At 32.1% G+C, this 16,388-nt stretch overlaps 1 protein-coding gene across 1 annotated transcript; it reads left to right on the top strand.

Annotated features, from left to right (window-relative positions):
* On the top strand, window positions 1-8,040 carry LOC139529689 (uncharacterized). The gene is made up of 5 exons (XM_071325542.1): window positions 1-101; window positions 1,220-1,919; window positions 2,845-3,307; window positions 4,022-4,045; window positions 4,901-8,040. Coding segments are annotated over exons 1-5 (3,903 nt in total). The 5' UTR covers window positions 1-99; the 3' UTR covers window positions 7,615-8,040.
* The last annotated feature ends 8,348 nt before the right edge of the window (window positions 8,041-16,388 follow it).

The following is a 16,388-nucleotide window of genomic DNA, read 5'->3' on the forward strand; positions in this document are numbered from 1 at the left end:
TTATCATTTATTATATCTTCGTCACTTCATGATTCCTGTCTACATTACACAGTGATAACGAAAATAGCTTGATGACGGAAAGATTTGATATCATATAAAATGTAAGTTTAAGATATTTATTATAAGGAACTTTTTTCATTTGATAAAATATTCATATACACTATTAGGAATTACTTACACAAAAAATCTTTTGTGAACTGAGAGGTGAAATCTAAAGGACCAAGGTAAATGGACTGAGGGGCTTGTACAGGTTATCGATATGAATTTCTGGTGTGATAAAGAAAAATAAACTAATAATTACATCTACTAAAAATATACATATACTAAAAACATAAAAATGGCAAGCAATAAACGAAAAGCATAAAATAAAAATTTAATACCTAAAACATATGAACTGCCGTAAGAGTAAACTTGTACCACAAACATTAGATTTTTATAAAATCATATTAAAATAAGGAGATATGGTGTAATTGCCAATTAGACCATTCATACCCATTCATTTACAAATCTAAAATAAATTCTAACTTGAAGTAGGAACAAATGATAAATATAATTCGTTATCAGAAAAAAATACTTTTAGGTGTATTTTACCTTAGCATTTATTTATGCATTTAAAAATCAATCGAATTGACATATTTTAGGCAAGAGATAGTGGTCGTCATGACGTATTTAAATACTGTATGAAAAATTGGAAATCAATACCTAAATAAAAGTGTTATACCAACGGATTCCAACATAGCATTTATATGTCAATCGTATTGACGTTGTCTATGCCACGATAAAACGTTAGCGCTTATAATGCGGTATACATTTATTTAAGAATATGTGATATGAGTGTCAATGAGACAACTCTCCATTCAAGTCACAATTTGTAAAAGTAAAACCAGGTCAAAGTACGGTCTTCAACATTGATTCTTGGAAACTATAAAGGGAACCACAAATGACTAGTGTAAAACTATCCAAACGGGAAAACCAATGGTCTAATCTATATCAAAAAGAGTAAAGAGAAACATTTATGAACCACACAAACAAACGACAACTACTAACGTGTATGTACATTAAGCTATGAAAAGTAGAATTCAATATTTCAAATGCATGTTTTCGAAAGAAAAACGCCTAAATGCACATTTCCAATATCAACATGGTCAAAGTTGGTCTGCAAAACTGTAGGCAAGTATAGCTTCTGTTATATTTAAAACTTATTATAACGATTGTATAGGTTAAGCACGCAGAATATACAGAAGGAGAGAGAAAACTTCTACAGAATTTCAACAATAATTGTTGATCATGGAAAAGAGTCACTGACTTTGTTGTTAGATAATGAACTTAACTCTAACAATCAAACACTGGAGGATTTTCTAAACTTGAACCAGCATGAAATATACCATTTATGCTTTAATAGATATACATGTTGCCAGTGTGTCAACAGAAAATTACCACGTACAACTCCCGCTAGTAGAGTTCTACATCCTGATCAATTAAATATCCTGCTAGACAAAAATGGAAAAACCCTGTCTTGTCATAATATTAAAAGCACAGCACAATTTTGTTGTTGTCAGGCAAAAACCACAATTACAACAAAACATCTGGATTTAACACTTCTTCGTTGTCTGCTGATCAATTTTGCCTCGATCTGTCCTCCTAATAGCAACATTCGGCTTGCAGTGGATGACCTTATTGGATATCGGAATAAATTATATGGACATGCGGAAGAAGCCAAATGTTCAGATACTGACTATATTCTTTACAAAAATCAGATTGAAGCAGTCATTCTTACACTTGCAAAATCGTGCAATAAAGAAAGTGAAATGATACAGAAACTGAAGGATGCCACAGTTCGACCATTGGATGAAACAATATGTCAACAGTATCAAAATTGTTTGTTGTCTGATATTCGGCAAAACGCAGAAATGAAAACAGTAAGTTCAAATTACAGACAGATGCAATATCGGTAGTTATACAATTTTGATCTACCGATTTCATCAAACAACACTTACACTATACAAAAAATACATAAAACAGCAAAGAAATGGAGACGATAGTTATATTCATATTCGATTGTTTTTGATATTAATTCTTTTCAGCTCTTTTCAAATATAATTGATTGCCGTTTGCCTAACGTGTAGTCACAAATAGGTCATGTCCATGCCGACAGGGAATGAATTAGCAACTAATCAAATAAGTACAGTTTAAAAAAATGATCAACGAGGAAATCTGCTGGCACATTTATGCTACCATTAATTTTTTTATAAGTGCAGAACATTTGCCTGACAGTTAAGCAAATACTGATTCTGAAAGAACTTTTCAAGGGTTTAAATCATGGACAAATGTTAGAATATCTAATTTTGACTAAGCATGATAATATTTCCCTTTCCGAGCGGACATGGCCGTCCATTTTTACACTTTGTATACTCGTATATCCAATGCAACCAATTTAAGGCATTGGTATTACCGATAGACATACTGAGGCGTCTCGGTTATAAAGCTTCTTTAATAAAAGTAATCCTTATGATTCAAGGGGGATTATAGTTTCTTGTAGAGCGAAAATGAAACATAAACAGGACTTCTGAGTTGATATATCCAACTTCTGTTATACTGTGAAAACAAGTAGACATTTAGTTTACGCAACACGATAGAATTCAAACAACACACAAACAGTACACGTCTATAGGTAGAAAGATAGTTGTCTTGGGTTTCATTTTGAATGAGCTTATCATCCTTAGCGACTATCTTTCTTTCATATACACATTGCTTTGTAGTGATTCTTAAAACATAACTCTTTGAAATTGGGCAGTGGTTAGTTCGATAACGGATTCTTTAAGTTGTCCTCAATTTCTTATATAGGAAATACTTATGTTAAGAGAACAATCTAGACAAAACAGAGATCAAATCGTCCAGAGCATCTTGGAAAGCGAAGAGAAAATCGCAACCAATATCACGTCTCACAATGAAGCATTGACGGACAAAATTGACGGAATGATGGAAAGTTTTACTCAAAGGGATGAAATTTTATATGAACGAATAAAAAGTCTTCATGTTGAAGTTATTGACGAAGTCAACATACAAAGCAAAGAAATTATGAGAACAATAAAAACAGAGGAAGATGATGTACAGATGCAGCATTCGGAACTTATTGGACATTTACATAAAACAGAGCACAATATTCGATTAAACTCAGAAGAACAAACGGAAGGTATTCTGACACAATTAGAACAAACAAGGCAAGACATAACTGATCAGATTCATAACCTTAATAAGGATGTTAAAGAATCAGTAACCAATCAGGCGATCAAAACAAGAAAATTAGGTAATTCAGATGTAGCAGAATATCTTTGGTTTAGTAAAATAACGTCAAGTACATTTGTTAAACAAAATTGCATGTTTATGTCCAAAGTACATAGCAAATCACTCACACACAAGCAGTGGAAATAAAAGCTACTTAATTTTTTTCGTCAAAACAAAAAAGAAGTGCATTTTTGAAGGAACATGTAGTTAAACGTAAAATCACAAAAATACACAGTTCCAAGGAAAAAAACCCGAAAAGTTTCTAATCAAATGGCAAAATCATAAGCTCAAACGAATGGATAACAACTGTCATAATCCTGACTTAGAACAGGCATTTTCGTATTTATAAAATATTGGATTAAACCTGGTTTAATAGGTATCTAAACCTCTCACTTGTATGACAGTCGCATAAAATTCGATTATATTGACAACGATATGTAAACAAAGTAAACAAACCGAATACATATACTGTATGGCGAATGTTTTAACAATTGCGCTAAGTGTTAAGGGTTGCAGAATTTGAACTTTGAGTTGTGAATGTCACATTATATTTCCTGAATAGCATGGTATATCAGACATTGGATATACTTCTATATTGTTGTTTTAAAATCTTGATTTTTTTTTATAATTTATTGAAACTCATTTAACCTCAATAATGTTATAACAAGAAAAGAAGTATGTTTGAACATTCAAATGATTTAAACACTTTATTATATTATCTTCATTTGTCTTACAGATGTTCGAAAACAAAATCTTATAGGTGAGATAAATTTCAATTTTTAGTATACTTGTATTAGTATAATTGATTATTGACAAATTAGAACAAAAAACAAAAGAACAAAAATATAGTTGGTTTTAGATTGTTCGTGTAATTGAATATTCACTTCTTCACAAGTTGATTTATCAAAAAAGTCTTCTCAATATTAACCCTGCAGAATGAAAAAACGTTTTGGCCAAATAAATCAAGGTTAATATTCTGCTTTTCATATTAAAAAAAATTCTTGAAGAATAAATACTTAAAAGTAAATATATCAGAAAGAGGAACTTCTCCTAAATATTATTCATTTAGCTGTTTGCTCCCTCGACCTCACTAGGCAATACAATAAAGCTTTCGTTTGTCGAATATAGCCTATCCTCGACGGCTTTATCTAGTGTTGTAAAATATAAAATGACTATTATACCGAAATACGAATGGAAAACCCCTGTCCAATTCCTGAGTTGGCCCATACATTTCCTTATGTTTTGCACAGAACATACAAGTGAATTTTTTTTAGATCAGATTAGTTTTTCTGTCGTACAGGATGTGAATTACCATGCCGTCACATCAACTGACTTTATGATACACATTTCAGCATTTAAACAGAAATTCTTCATCTGCAAACCCATAGTTATATAGAGAATTATATAAAAGAATTTAAACTTCGTCAAAACATTTGTCATGACAAAGCTGTATTTAAAGAAGGACATGAATGAATTAACATAATACTAACATTATAATCATTCAATTATTGTGAACAAAATATAGATTTCTGAAATTCGAGTAGAACTTGTTCTTATAAAATGGCTGCAATGATAAATTGTGAATTAATTTTTCTTTTTTCTCATTCATATATAGATCACAGCAATGCTATAATTCAAGGTCACCTATCTGATGAAACATTTGTTAAAACAGTTGCGCTTGAGAAGGGGAAAACTATTCTAAATGAACAAAGCCTCCTGGTTCTGCTAGGCAAAGGTGGTTCTGGCAAGACACAGATAGCGCTGCATTTAGCATCTGTGTACAAAGATAAAGGATACATTCCGCTTTTCTTCTCAGACAAAGATGTTATTAAGTACAGAGATCTAATTTCGTTGGCCGAAAAAAACATCGTTATTGTTGAGGATCTTTTTGGTAGGACAAATGTTGACTTTTACGAAGATGGCCACAGAAATATTCTGGATATTTTGTCAAATTGCTTAAAAACATCTACGCTCATGAAAATGGTGTTTACAATAAGAAACGACCCAAAATGCAGTGAAAACATTATAGCAAAGCACGATATATTTGATAAGAAATGTATTATAAATTTAGATTATGATTACAGCCTGTCAGACAAAGAACGAATCACCATTCTTTTGAGTCATATGAGATTTAATTCAATCAATCCTTGTAAAAGTCCAGTAAAGGTTGACATATGTCTTGACGATGACCCCTATCCAAGCTGTTCATCTGAATGTTCTGCTGATAGCATTGCGTTGTCCGACAACAACTCTCAAATATGTACTAACACACTTTATCAATGCTGTATGTGTGACACATATTTAGGATTTCCAGAAACTTGTCGGATGTTTTGTCAGGATCAATCTCTGACAGCTCTTGGTGTGGCTTATTTCCGTAACACGAATCAATCGTTGATAAATAAAGTAACAGATCTTTTCACAGAAGCCTTTGACAAATTATCTTGTCGGTACCAGTACTGTGTGTTGGTTTATACTGCTTTGAAATGTAACTTTTTTGATAACAATATTTTAGGAAGCCATATAGAAAATGATGAATTGTTCCAAAAGATATTTTCTATATTTGATGATAAGAAATCAAAGATACGAAAAACATTAGTCCAACAAGCTATCCGTACCCTTGAAGGAGGGTACCTAATACAAAGTTCTAAGTTTGGTGAGTTTAACCAAGATTGGCTGACATATCCAAGAGGAAACGCCTACATGTTCAAACATCAAGCTGTTCATGATGCTGTTCTCGTCTCATTTGGTAACGAATGTCCGGAAACATTAATGAATCTGGATGTCTGCGATCTTGGATTTATTCTACAATATATTAGGCCAATCGTGAAACAACCTGATTTTAATTCATCCGTCCTACATGTTGATCCAAACCTACTTATTGATAAGCTGGTATACTTTCTGGATGAAGATATATCATTCAAAATCAATTTTTCCTCAGACTTTCAAATTACAGGAATTTTTAATCCATGGAATCCGCCGTTACCTGACTGTGTAGATGATGAAGACAGTTTTCAGGACCAAACACAATCTGACGAAAGCAAAGGCTATGAAAGTTCTGATGATGAAAATAGTTTATTTGATTCAGAGTCGGAAGATTCCAATCCAGAAAGCGATACAAATGACACAGATGATGACAACGATGACGGAGAACCTTGGTTCCGTAGTTATCCAGAACTGATAGGGGAATATATTAGGAAATGCATCATAGAAAAAAAATACATCACATTTGTAAAACTATTTCTTGAAAGACTCTCTACACGTGTACCATCCCCAGAGCAAATGAAGGCGTTCCTCAATGGACTGACCAGAAGTGGAACCTGCTTGATGAACTTAACAGTCAATTCAGACATCATACGTGATTCCACGTTCAAATATGGAGATGTAAATGTACTTTGTCTACTGTTTAGACCAAAGAGTTCGAATATTAAGCATTATAATTTTTATGAACTAGATGATATCGTACTTCAAGACAAACTTATTGCGATCATGGACGAAAATCAAAGTTATAAAATTATAACGGAAATTGGAAACTTTTTGTACAGAATTGGAATTCAAGATGAAAACCCTGAGTTTGTCCAAACATATTTGGACAGCATTATAGATAAATATAACAAACGAGAAAATGTTTATAAAGTCCGTTATATCATTGATGGTATGACTGACAAAGGCAGCCGAACTGGTGTTGTCTCCCTTTTTATAGTATTCATGCAAAAACACTTACTTACCTATGGAAGTATTAAAGCTATCATTGGTCTTTGGGAAGCATTATACACTGCAACACACAACAACAGTCAGACGGTTAGTTATATACAGTTAATGGGAGTTCTAGAAAATAAGTTCAAACATCATATACTATTAGGCGCTGACGCTGAACATGGAGGGAAATACAAACTACATACACAGGGGTATGGGGCATGTATATTCGATCTAGGTTTAAAAATGCAAGATAACAAGTTAATCGAAGAGCTGATATCAAAACTGGTTGAAATTTACGAATTATTTCTTGGAGGTAGATTGACTTATCATTTCGAATCACCAAACAGTTTCCATTTCTTAGTTTATTTTTATAACGGATTTACTAAATTTGATTCGCGAAAAGTAGATGCAACAAAAATGTGTCCTTTTGGAATGAAAAAACTGCATCGTCATTTGAAGCGATATGAAATATTTTTTAAGAATGTAAGAGAAGCAATATCCCATGCCAATCAGTCGGAAGAAGACGTAGCTAATATTGAGTTTTTGTGTATACTTAGGAACATGAGCATACTCAATCCTAAGAACAGTGTTGACGAGGATGATGAAGAGGACGATGGTGATCAAGAATCTTAAAAAAAACTTCGGAATTGACAAATCACAGATTCGCTGACTGTTGTTTCAAGTATAAAACAAACATATGTTATTCTTCATTTAAAACTGTGTTTTTGTTATATTATAGTCTTGTTTTACGGGGGTTCCATAAACGACTAGGTTTCTTTGACATCACTTTATTAAACAAGTAAACATAGGGAACAATAACCCAATCTGTGTATCCAGAATGACCAATAAGAATTGACCATAAAGGTAAACAAGGTGTAACAATTAATTTACTAATGAGTTTGACAGGTAGATACAGTTACAACTGTGATCAATGAAGTATGAAGTGTGAAGATATAACAGACTTTAAATAACAAGATTATATCATCAGAGTTTGGTACTAAAGTCTAATATCTGACATGTAATGAAATGTAAAATACTAATAAATAAAATATATAAAAATATACTCTGTTACAAAAAAAATAAACATTAGACAGCTCAAGTTTGCTAAATAAATGGCTCCCATGAAAAAAACATTTGAAGGTCAATAAGAATCTGACATTGTTCAAAACTGTTTTGTTATAATTTCTTTAGTCAAAGCTGACCTTAGAAGAATTGATATATTGGTTTTATTCATTATGTTCCTTACGTTTCTATTTATCAATACATCTATGTGTTTAAAATGACAACAGTTATGTTTTGAAGAGGTGCATTTGAATTCTGAAAATAGTATAAAACAAAATAGTACATATGGCATTACTAAGGGTAAATAAAAGCACTTATATGCATTTTATAAATATTCACGCTTGTTTTCAATACACAAATTATTAATTATTAGCATGCCATTTTTTATATTACAAATAACAATGAAGATACTTCGTAGCAATTAAAAATATTGTTATTAACTGCAGTGTATGTACGATAAAATTGAAACTGTTTAATAAATACAGGTAGCCTTTGTGAGAAATAAATGAAGATAAAAAACAAACTTTATTCAAATAATTATATATGGTGAGATGTATAGATACATAGATCGATATTGATTGCAGGTACATGTACATTTGTACAAGGATAGATAATATTTATAAAGGTTGATGTTAATAATTTATAGTGGGAGTTTTTTTCTCATTTGCTTTTCCCCGACAAATGAGACTGTAAAAATTGGGGCCCCCTTAGTTGCTTCCCTGGGCAACTGAGGGTTGATGTAACAGGTGATTGTTAATAAAATATGTTTAATATTAAAAAAAAAAAAAAAAAAAAAAAAAAAATTGTTATTAACTGCAGTGTATGTAAAGTGCGGATCCTAAAATATAATTTTAACTGTATTTGCCACAAATTTCTGATGTAGAATGATAAATAAACAGACGTTTTATTTTTTATTTTTTAAGAGAAAATGAAGAAAATGAGCTAAAATGTATATGTTTAGAGATAAATAATACACGTAAGACAATGTAAGAGATGCGAACGGGGGTTTTATCGCGCCTAATGCCATCCAGCTGTGAAATATATACCGAAATATGTAAATATTTAGGACATTTCACGAACAGATCGTGCAGGTGATTTAAAACTAGCAGGTAAGATGTTGTTGCAGAAAATTTTTCATTTCAACACAATTATCAAAGTTATATAACGTAGAATAGGTTTTGTCATTCTGTTTCTTCATATTGAACTCAATTCCACTATGATGCTTTCTTTATGCTTACTGTCGAATAATGATACTATACTTTCATTTTCACTGTAGAGCGATTCATAAGTATTGTATATGCGGTGCATTTTCACTATATATATTTTTATTTATCTATTAAAGCCTTGATTTGGCCGACTTGCTCAAACAATAGATAAAGTAAGAGAAGGATTTGATAAAGTTTAACTTGCGGAGGAAAGTTTGATTTAACACTCTAATAAATTCAATGTAAATAACATTTATTTCAAATGTATTTTATTTAATTCTTATAAATTGTAGGGATCTTTATCCTTGGTTTTATTTATCCATTTTTATGACACTTCATCACTAATCACGTACATCTTGATATAGATTAAACCGTTGGTTTTTCCGTTTGAAAGGTTTTACACTGGGGCCCTTTATAAATGAGGGACGAATGATACCAAAGGGACAGTCAAACTCATACATCTAAAATAAACTGACAACGCCATGGCTAAAAATGAAAAAGACAAACAGACAAACAATAGTACACATGACACAACATAGAAAACTAAAGAATAAACAACACGAACCCCATCAAAACTAGGGGTAGTCTCAGATGCTCCGAAAGGGTAAGCAGATTTTGCTCCACATGTGGCACCCGTTGTGTTGCTTATGTGATAACAATTCCGGTAAATAGTCTAATTTTGTAGGTCACATTCATGAAAGGGAAGGGGATTGTAGTTACGATAAATAAACTCATCTTAGATACCAGGACTAAATTTAGTATATACGCGCGTTTCGTCTACAAAAGACTCATCAGTGACGCTCGAATCCAAAATAGTTAAAAAGGCCAAATAAAGTACGAAGTTGAAGAGCATTGAGGACCAAAATTCCTAAAAGTGTTGCCAAATACAGCTAAGGTAATCTATGCCTGAGGTCGAATCGCCTTAGTATTTAAAAAAAAAAAAAAAAATTAAAACAGTATATTTATAAATATAACCATATCAATGACAATTCATGTCAGCACAAAAAGTGCTGACTACTGGACGTGTGATACCCTCGGGGAAATAAATCTCCACCAGCAGTGGCATCGACCCAGTGGTTGTAAACAAATTCATCATAGATACCAGGACTAAATTTAGTATATACGCCAGACGCGCGTTTCGTCTACAAAAGACTCATCAGTGACGCTCGAATCCAAAATAATCAAAAAGACCAAATAAAGTACGAAGTTGAAGAGCATTGAGGACCAAATTTCCTAAAAGTGTTGCCAAATACAGTTAAGGTAATCTATGCCTTGAGGTAGAAAAGCCTTTAAGTTAGTATTTCAAAAAAATCAAAAATTGTAAACAGTAAATTTATTAATGTAATATAAAAAAGAAGATACCATATCAATGACAATTCATGTCAGCACAAAAAGTGCTGACTACTGGGCTTGTGATACCCTCGGGGAAATAAATCTCCACCAGCAGTGGCATCGACGCAGTGGTTGTAAATAAACTCATCATAGATACCAGGACTAAATTTAGTAAATACGCAAGACGCGCGTTTCGTCTACAAAAGACTCATCAGTGACGCTCAACGGAGGGAACATATCCGATATAATTTGTGAAACGGTTATTTGCTGTTCGGTGTGAGCCCAGACTTCATATTGAAGACCGTATTTAGACCTATCACGTTTCTACTTTTGTAAATTGTGTCTCGGATGGAGAGTTGTCTCTTTGTCACATATGACATCTTCTTATATCTCACTTTATATTGCTCAATGCGAAACGAAACGGGGTTAAAAAAAACACTACATTTCTAATATAATTATAATGGGCTTAATATGAGTATTGTCAAATCGTACAATTTTACCTAACCGGTTAATCGGATAGTCGTTCAACCGATTAATCGGTTAACCTGTAGTTTTATTTCATGTTTGAGAGCCTTACCTATAGTACACTACGAATGTTTGTTTTCGTAATACGATGAATTAAAAAAGAAATAGAATAGAAATGTCAAACAGACAACAACCCAACCAAAGAGCAGATAACAGCCACCCATGAGTCTTCAATGACGTTTGTCCTTTACACATTATACATGTTATAGTAATTGTCTGTGGGGAATACTGGCGAAGTTTGACTTTTAAGTATCCAATAGCATCGTATATGCTATGGCGTTTGTAATGTCGTCATATTGAAAAAAAAAAAAACCTCCTTCTTGATCTCGTCGAATTAAAATGATTCTTTCTCTTTCTCTTCATGTCTCAGAAAATAATATGGGGTGTTTCAATTTGAAAATATTAAGCCAGTTGCATCAAGTATACATTAATTTCATTCACCTTGATGAAGTACAATTCTTTTGGTTGACATATAGCATGACAAAGTCTTGCTCATTCAGATGTAGATCTACGCAATATTAGCTCAAAAATAAAATAATGAAGTAAATCTAAAAAAAAAATGCACTGAAACTCTGACAAATCAATCTTTAACTGCAAAAAAAAATATAAAAATAGGTCTTTAATTTAATTTTATTTAAATCAAAGAAAAACGTAATTTTAAGAATACAATATGACATTTTGAGAAGCGTTTTTGTTACAAGTTGAATAGCTATTTATTTGATGAAGAATGAATGAGGAGTTTTTTTGTATTTCAATTTGAAAGTATCATAAATACTAACGTCATCAATTAAGTTTGCAAGTCCATTTATCACATAAATCTACAATAAAAATTCCTCGAATCGTCAAAAAATCTACATCAGAAATGATAAAACACTAATAGTGATAGTTCATCGCATCTATAGTTAAAACGGATCGCTTTCAATAATCGATATGCTATATTATGTTACTTTTATAACACTTATTTGAACTTTAATGCTATGTTTTTACATTTAAAAGACATATCACAAAGAAAATATGTTGAAACTTAACTTCAAATCAATTATTTTGTTTTTTCCGAAACGTAAACAAATACAGTTTTCCCATGATCCTTTTTTACAATAGACATACTCGCATATGATAGTGAAAATGAACTAGCTGGATTCCAACTTTGTATACACTCAACTGTTTAGCTCAGTAGTCATCACTTCTATGTTGACATGCACTATTATTGATAGGGTCATAAATTATAAATGAACTATTTACAAAACTTTAAATTTTTGAAATACTAAGGCTTTTTTTACCTCAGGAATAGATAACCTTAGCTGTATTTAGCAAAACTGTTAGTAATTGGTGGTCCGCAATGCACTCCAACTTCGTACTTTATTTGGCCTTTTTTTTTTACCTTTTTTTAATTAGAGCGTCACTGATGAGTCTTTTGAAGACGAAACGTGCGACTGGCGTAAATATAAACTTTTAATCCTGGTATCTATGATGAGTTTATTTATCATTATTGTATTGATATTCGTATGTGTTGAAGTGATATTCTGTGACTTTACAACATATAGATAATTCAAATAGAGATCAAAGATACCGAGAGGACATTCAAACTTATCAGTTGAACACAAGATGACAAAGCCTTGGTAAACAACTAAGTACTATCAAAGACTAACAAAGTTATACAAAACACAACATAGAAAAAAAGACTGAGCAACACGAACCCCAACAGAAAACAGGGAGGATTGTATGTGTCCTGCTGAATAATTAAGCAGAACCTGCTTTACACGTAGCATGCTGCAGGGGACATTTCCGTCGTCCTCAGTGAAACAGCTATTCAAAAACGATCAACCAATTGGTGATGGTATAAGTAAACATTTGTTAGAGATGATTCCGATTTCACCACTTTGTACTTTTGGTATGGGTTTGCTCATTGTTGAAGGCTGTACGGTGACCTATAGTTGTTAATGTCTGTGTCATTTTGGTCTCTTGTGGACAGTTGTCTCATTGGCAATCATACCACATCTTCTTTTAATAATTATCAGCTTCTCTGTGAGCAGCCAATCTCTATTAAGAAAGATTATCAAGAAAATCATGATAGGAAATATAATCCATGGAAAAAAGTAAAAACAAAAACACTGAAATCCGAGGACAATATTAAACGAAAAATCCCTAAGCAAATGGAAAAATAAAGCTTATCATACGAAAGGATATAACTGTCAAAGTACTGACTTGGTACAAAAGATACAATGAATATCGAATGTAATACACAGTTAATTCAGTTCAAGTTCCAACAACACTAGTACTACCATTCAATTTTTGAGTACACTTTGCCCAATAACATATTACTAGCAATCGAATTTTCAAATGATTATATAATGTGTATGTTAATATCTAGAACACATGCATTATATCATGTATCTAGTTACCACTGCGATAGTGAATATAATAGATTATAAAAAAGGATTGCTTTGTGAACTATGCATTTCATAATAAAGATATGCGAAGTCTGTCATAGATTTAAGGTAAATTGTCCCAGTTGCATACATTTAGTCCTCAATGCTCTTTAACTTCACACTTTATTTGGCCTTTTTAACGTTTTTGGATTCAAGCGTCACTGACGAGTGTTTAGTACACGAAACGCGCGTCTGGCGTATATACAAAATGTTATCCTGGTATCTATGATGAGTTCAATTATAGTTTGGAGCAACGTCATAAACATTTCTGTTAATAATTGTAAAATATCAATTTGATATTTGATTGTGCTGCTAGGTCACCTATACAATACTTGCTCCATAACATATCAAATATTCACATTTTGTTTTTTTGTAATCAAATATATAGAGATATTTAAAGGAAAACACAGATATCACAGACAAATAAATACACTGTTAGTCTCACAGTCAACTGCCTTATTTTTATAATTTAAAAACGCCACAAAAAACTGCTTACGTCGTTGCTGCATCCCAACGTTCAGTTAATGTATGAAGAGCAAAATAAAGCTAACAATGTGATTCGTTTGTGTTATATTTTGTTATTCAAAATAGATAGAACTGTTCCGAGGACTTCATTTTGATTTTTTATTTGATATAAATATTAGAAAAATGGACTTCATACTCTTTTTGTGAATTTTAAATTGAATTGTGTAGCCAGTATTAATATGCCATTTAGAACAATTTCATAGCTTGATGCGTTATCTTTCTTGTATCACTAGAGTCTGCATTAAACATCAAATTCTTGGTATCTCCTTCTGATAAACTTGCAATTATCTTTTCGTCTTATGCCGCACTCCCTCCATAGTTTATGTGTGACGTCATGATGTTTAGTAATTTTAATATTTACCGTTAAAATACATATAGATAAAAACTTAACGTCGACATATTTAAAAAAAACAAGGCTTCGGATACATAAAATAACCTTTGAAACACGTGATCGTTATATCCAATTTAAATAGTAGAATACTACACCCTATGTACTCAGTGTATATAAAGTGCGAATCCAGCTAGTTCATTTTTACTGTTATATGCGGGTATGTCTATTGTAGAATAAAGGATCATGGGAAAACTGTATTTGTTTACGTTTTGAAAATATCAAGTTAAAGGATTTTAAGTTAAGTTTTAACATATTTTCATTGTGATATGTCTTTATAATATACAAACATAGCATTAAACTTCAAATAAGTGTTATAAAAGCATCATAATATAGCATATCGATTATTGAAAGCGATCCATTTTAACTATAGATGCGATGAATTATCACTGTTAGTGCAGTCATTATTAATGTAGAATTTTCAAAGATGCGAGGAATTTTTATTGTAGAATTATGTGATAAATGCACTTGCAACAAATGAAAAAAAACTTAGTTGATGACTTTATGATTTATGATACATGTATTTTCCAATTGAAATACAAACTCCTCATTCATTCTTCATCAAATATATAGCTTTTCAAACTTGTAACAAAAGCGATTCTCAAAATGTCATATTGTATTCTTCAGATTACGTTTCTCCTTGATTTTAACTTATATAGTGAATCACTGGAGCGTGACAGCAGCGGGCCCTCTTAAGCAGTCAGTGGGCCCGTACTTATGAAAAATTCTAGATCCGCGAATGGATACTATCACAGAGGTAAAACCATGCACAATTGGGTTATTGTACACGAAATGCATGCTACAATTCATTTTTGTTGATTTTAGACCCTTTGGAACTCTATGTGGGCTATTTCAGAAACTAGGCAAAAAAATCCCCAAACTTGATACATGGTCAGATTCAGCATGTCAACGAATTCCAAATATCTATATTAAAGGACTTTTGTCTATAAATTTGGACCCCACAAAATTGAAAAAGGGACCAAAAATATGAAAAAATGCATGCATCGGATACTTTTGTTATTGAAGGCATGACTGTAACAATAGGATGAATATACAAAAATATCTTTTTCTGTGGTCTCATTGGGGGGTTCTGATCCCGGATCCCGCGTACTGTTTTGGCAGATTCCCGTATTCCGCTTATTGTTTTGTCAGATTCCCGTATCCCGTTTATACTATGCAGTTCTAATTTTTTGTAATTATCCGTGTCCCGCTAGACTTCATTTCCCGTTTTTCTCTACACAATCATTTGACTTTCACCTGTCACGCTTGCAAAAAATCGGCAATCCGGCGTGACGCTTATACCCAAATGCGACCCACTATTTTACTCTATTTTGACTCATATAAAGCCCATTATAAATATATTAAAAAAGTAGCGTAGATTTTTTCATCCCTTTTTATCCCGTCTCGTTTCGTTTTTGAGCCATATAGATGTCGTATGTGACAATGAGACAACTCTCCATCCGAGTCACAATTTATAAAAGTAGACCATTATACGTCAAAATACGGTCTTCAACATGGAGTCTTGGCTCACACCGAACAGCAAGTTATAAAAGGCTCCAGTGTAAAACCTTTTAAACGGGAAAACAAAGGTGCAATCTATATTAAGATGTACGTAATTAGTGGTGAAGTGTCATGGAAATGGATAAAAAAAATAAGGATAAAGATCTCTATACGCTTATAAGAAACTAAATGGAATACATTTGAAATAAATGTTATTTCTATTGAATTTAGTAGAGTGTTTTAAAACCAAACTTTTATCCGTAAGTTAAATTTTATCAAATCTTTCTCTTACTCTATCTATTATTTGAGCAAGTCGGCTAAATTAAGGCTTTACAGCTAATTTCCTAATGCATGTAAAGCAAAACTTTGGTTGGCTTGCTTGCTTTGTTTGTATAATTGTTTATACAAACTTTGTAAATAAGATTGACATTTTTAAACAAT

This window comes from Mytilus edulis, chromosome 7, assembly GCF_963676685.1.
Source record: "Mytilus edulis chromosome 7, xbMytEdul2.2, whole genome shotgun sequence".
Lineage (NCBI taxonomy): Eukaryota > Metazoa > Mollusca > Bivalvia > Mytilida > Mytilidae > Mytilus > Mytilus edulis.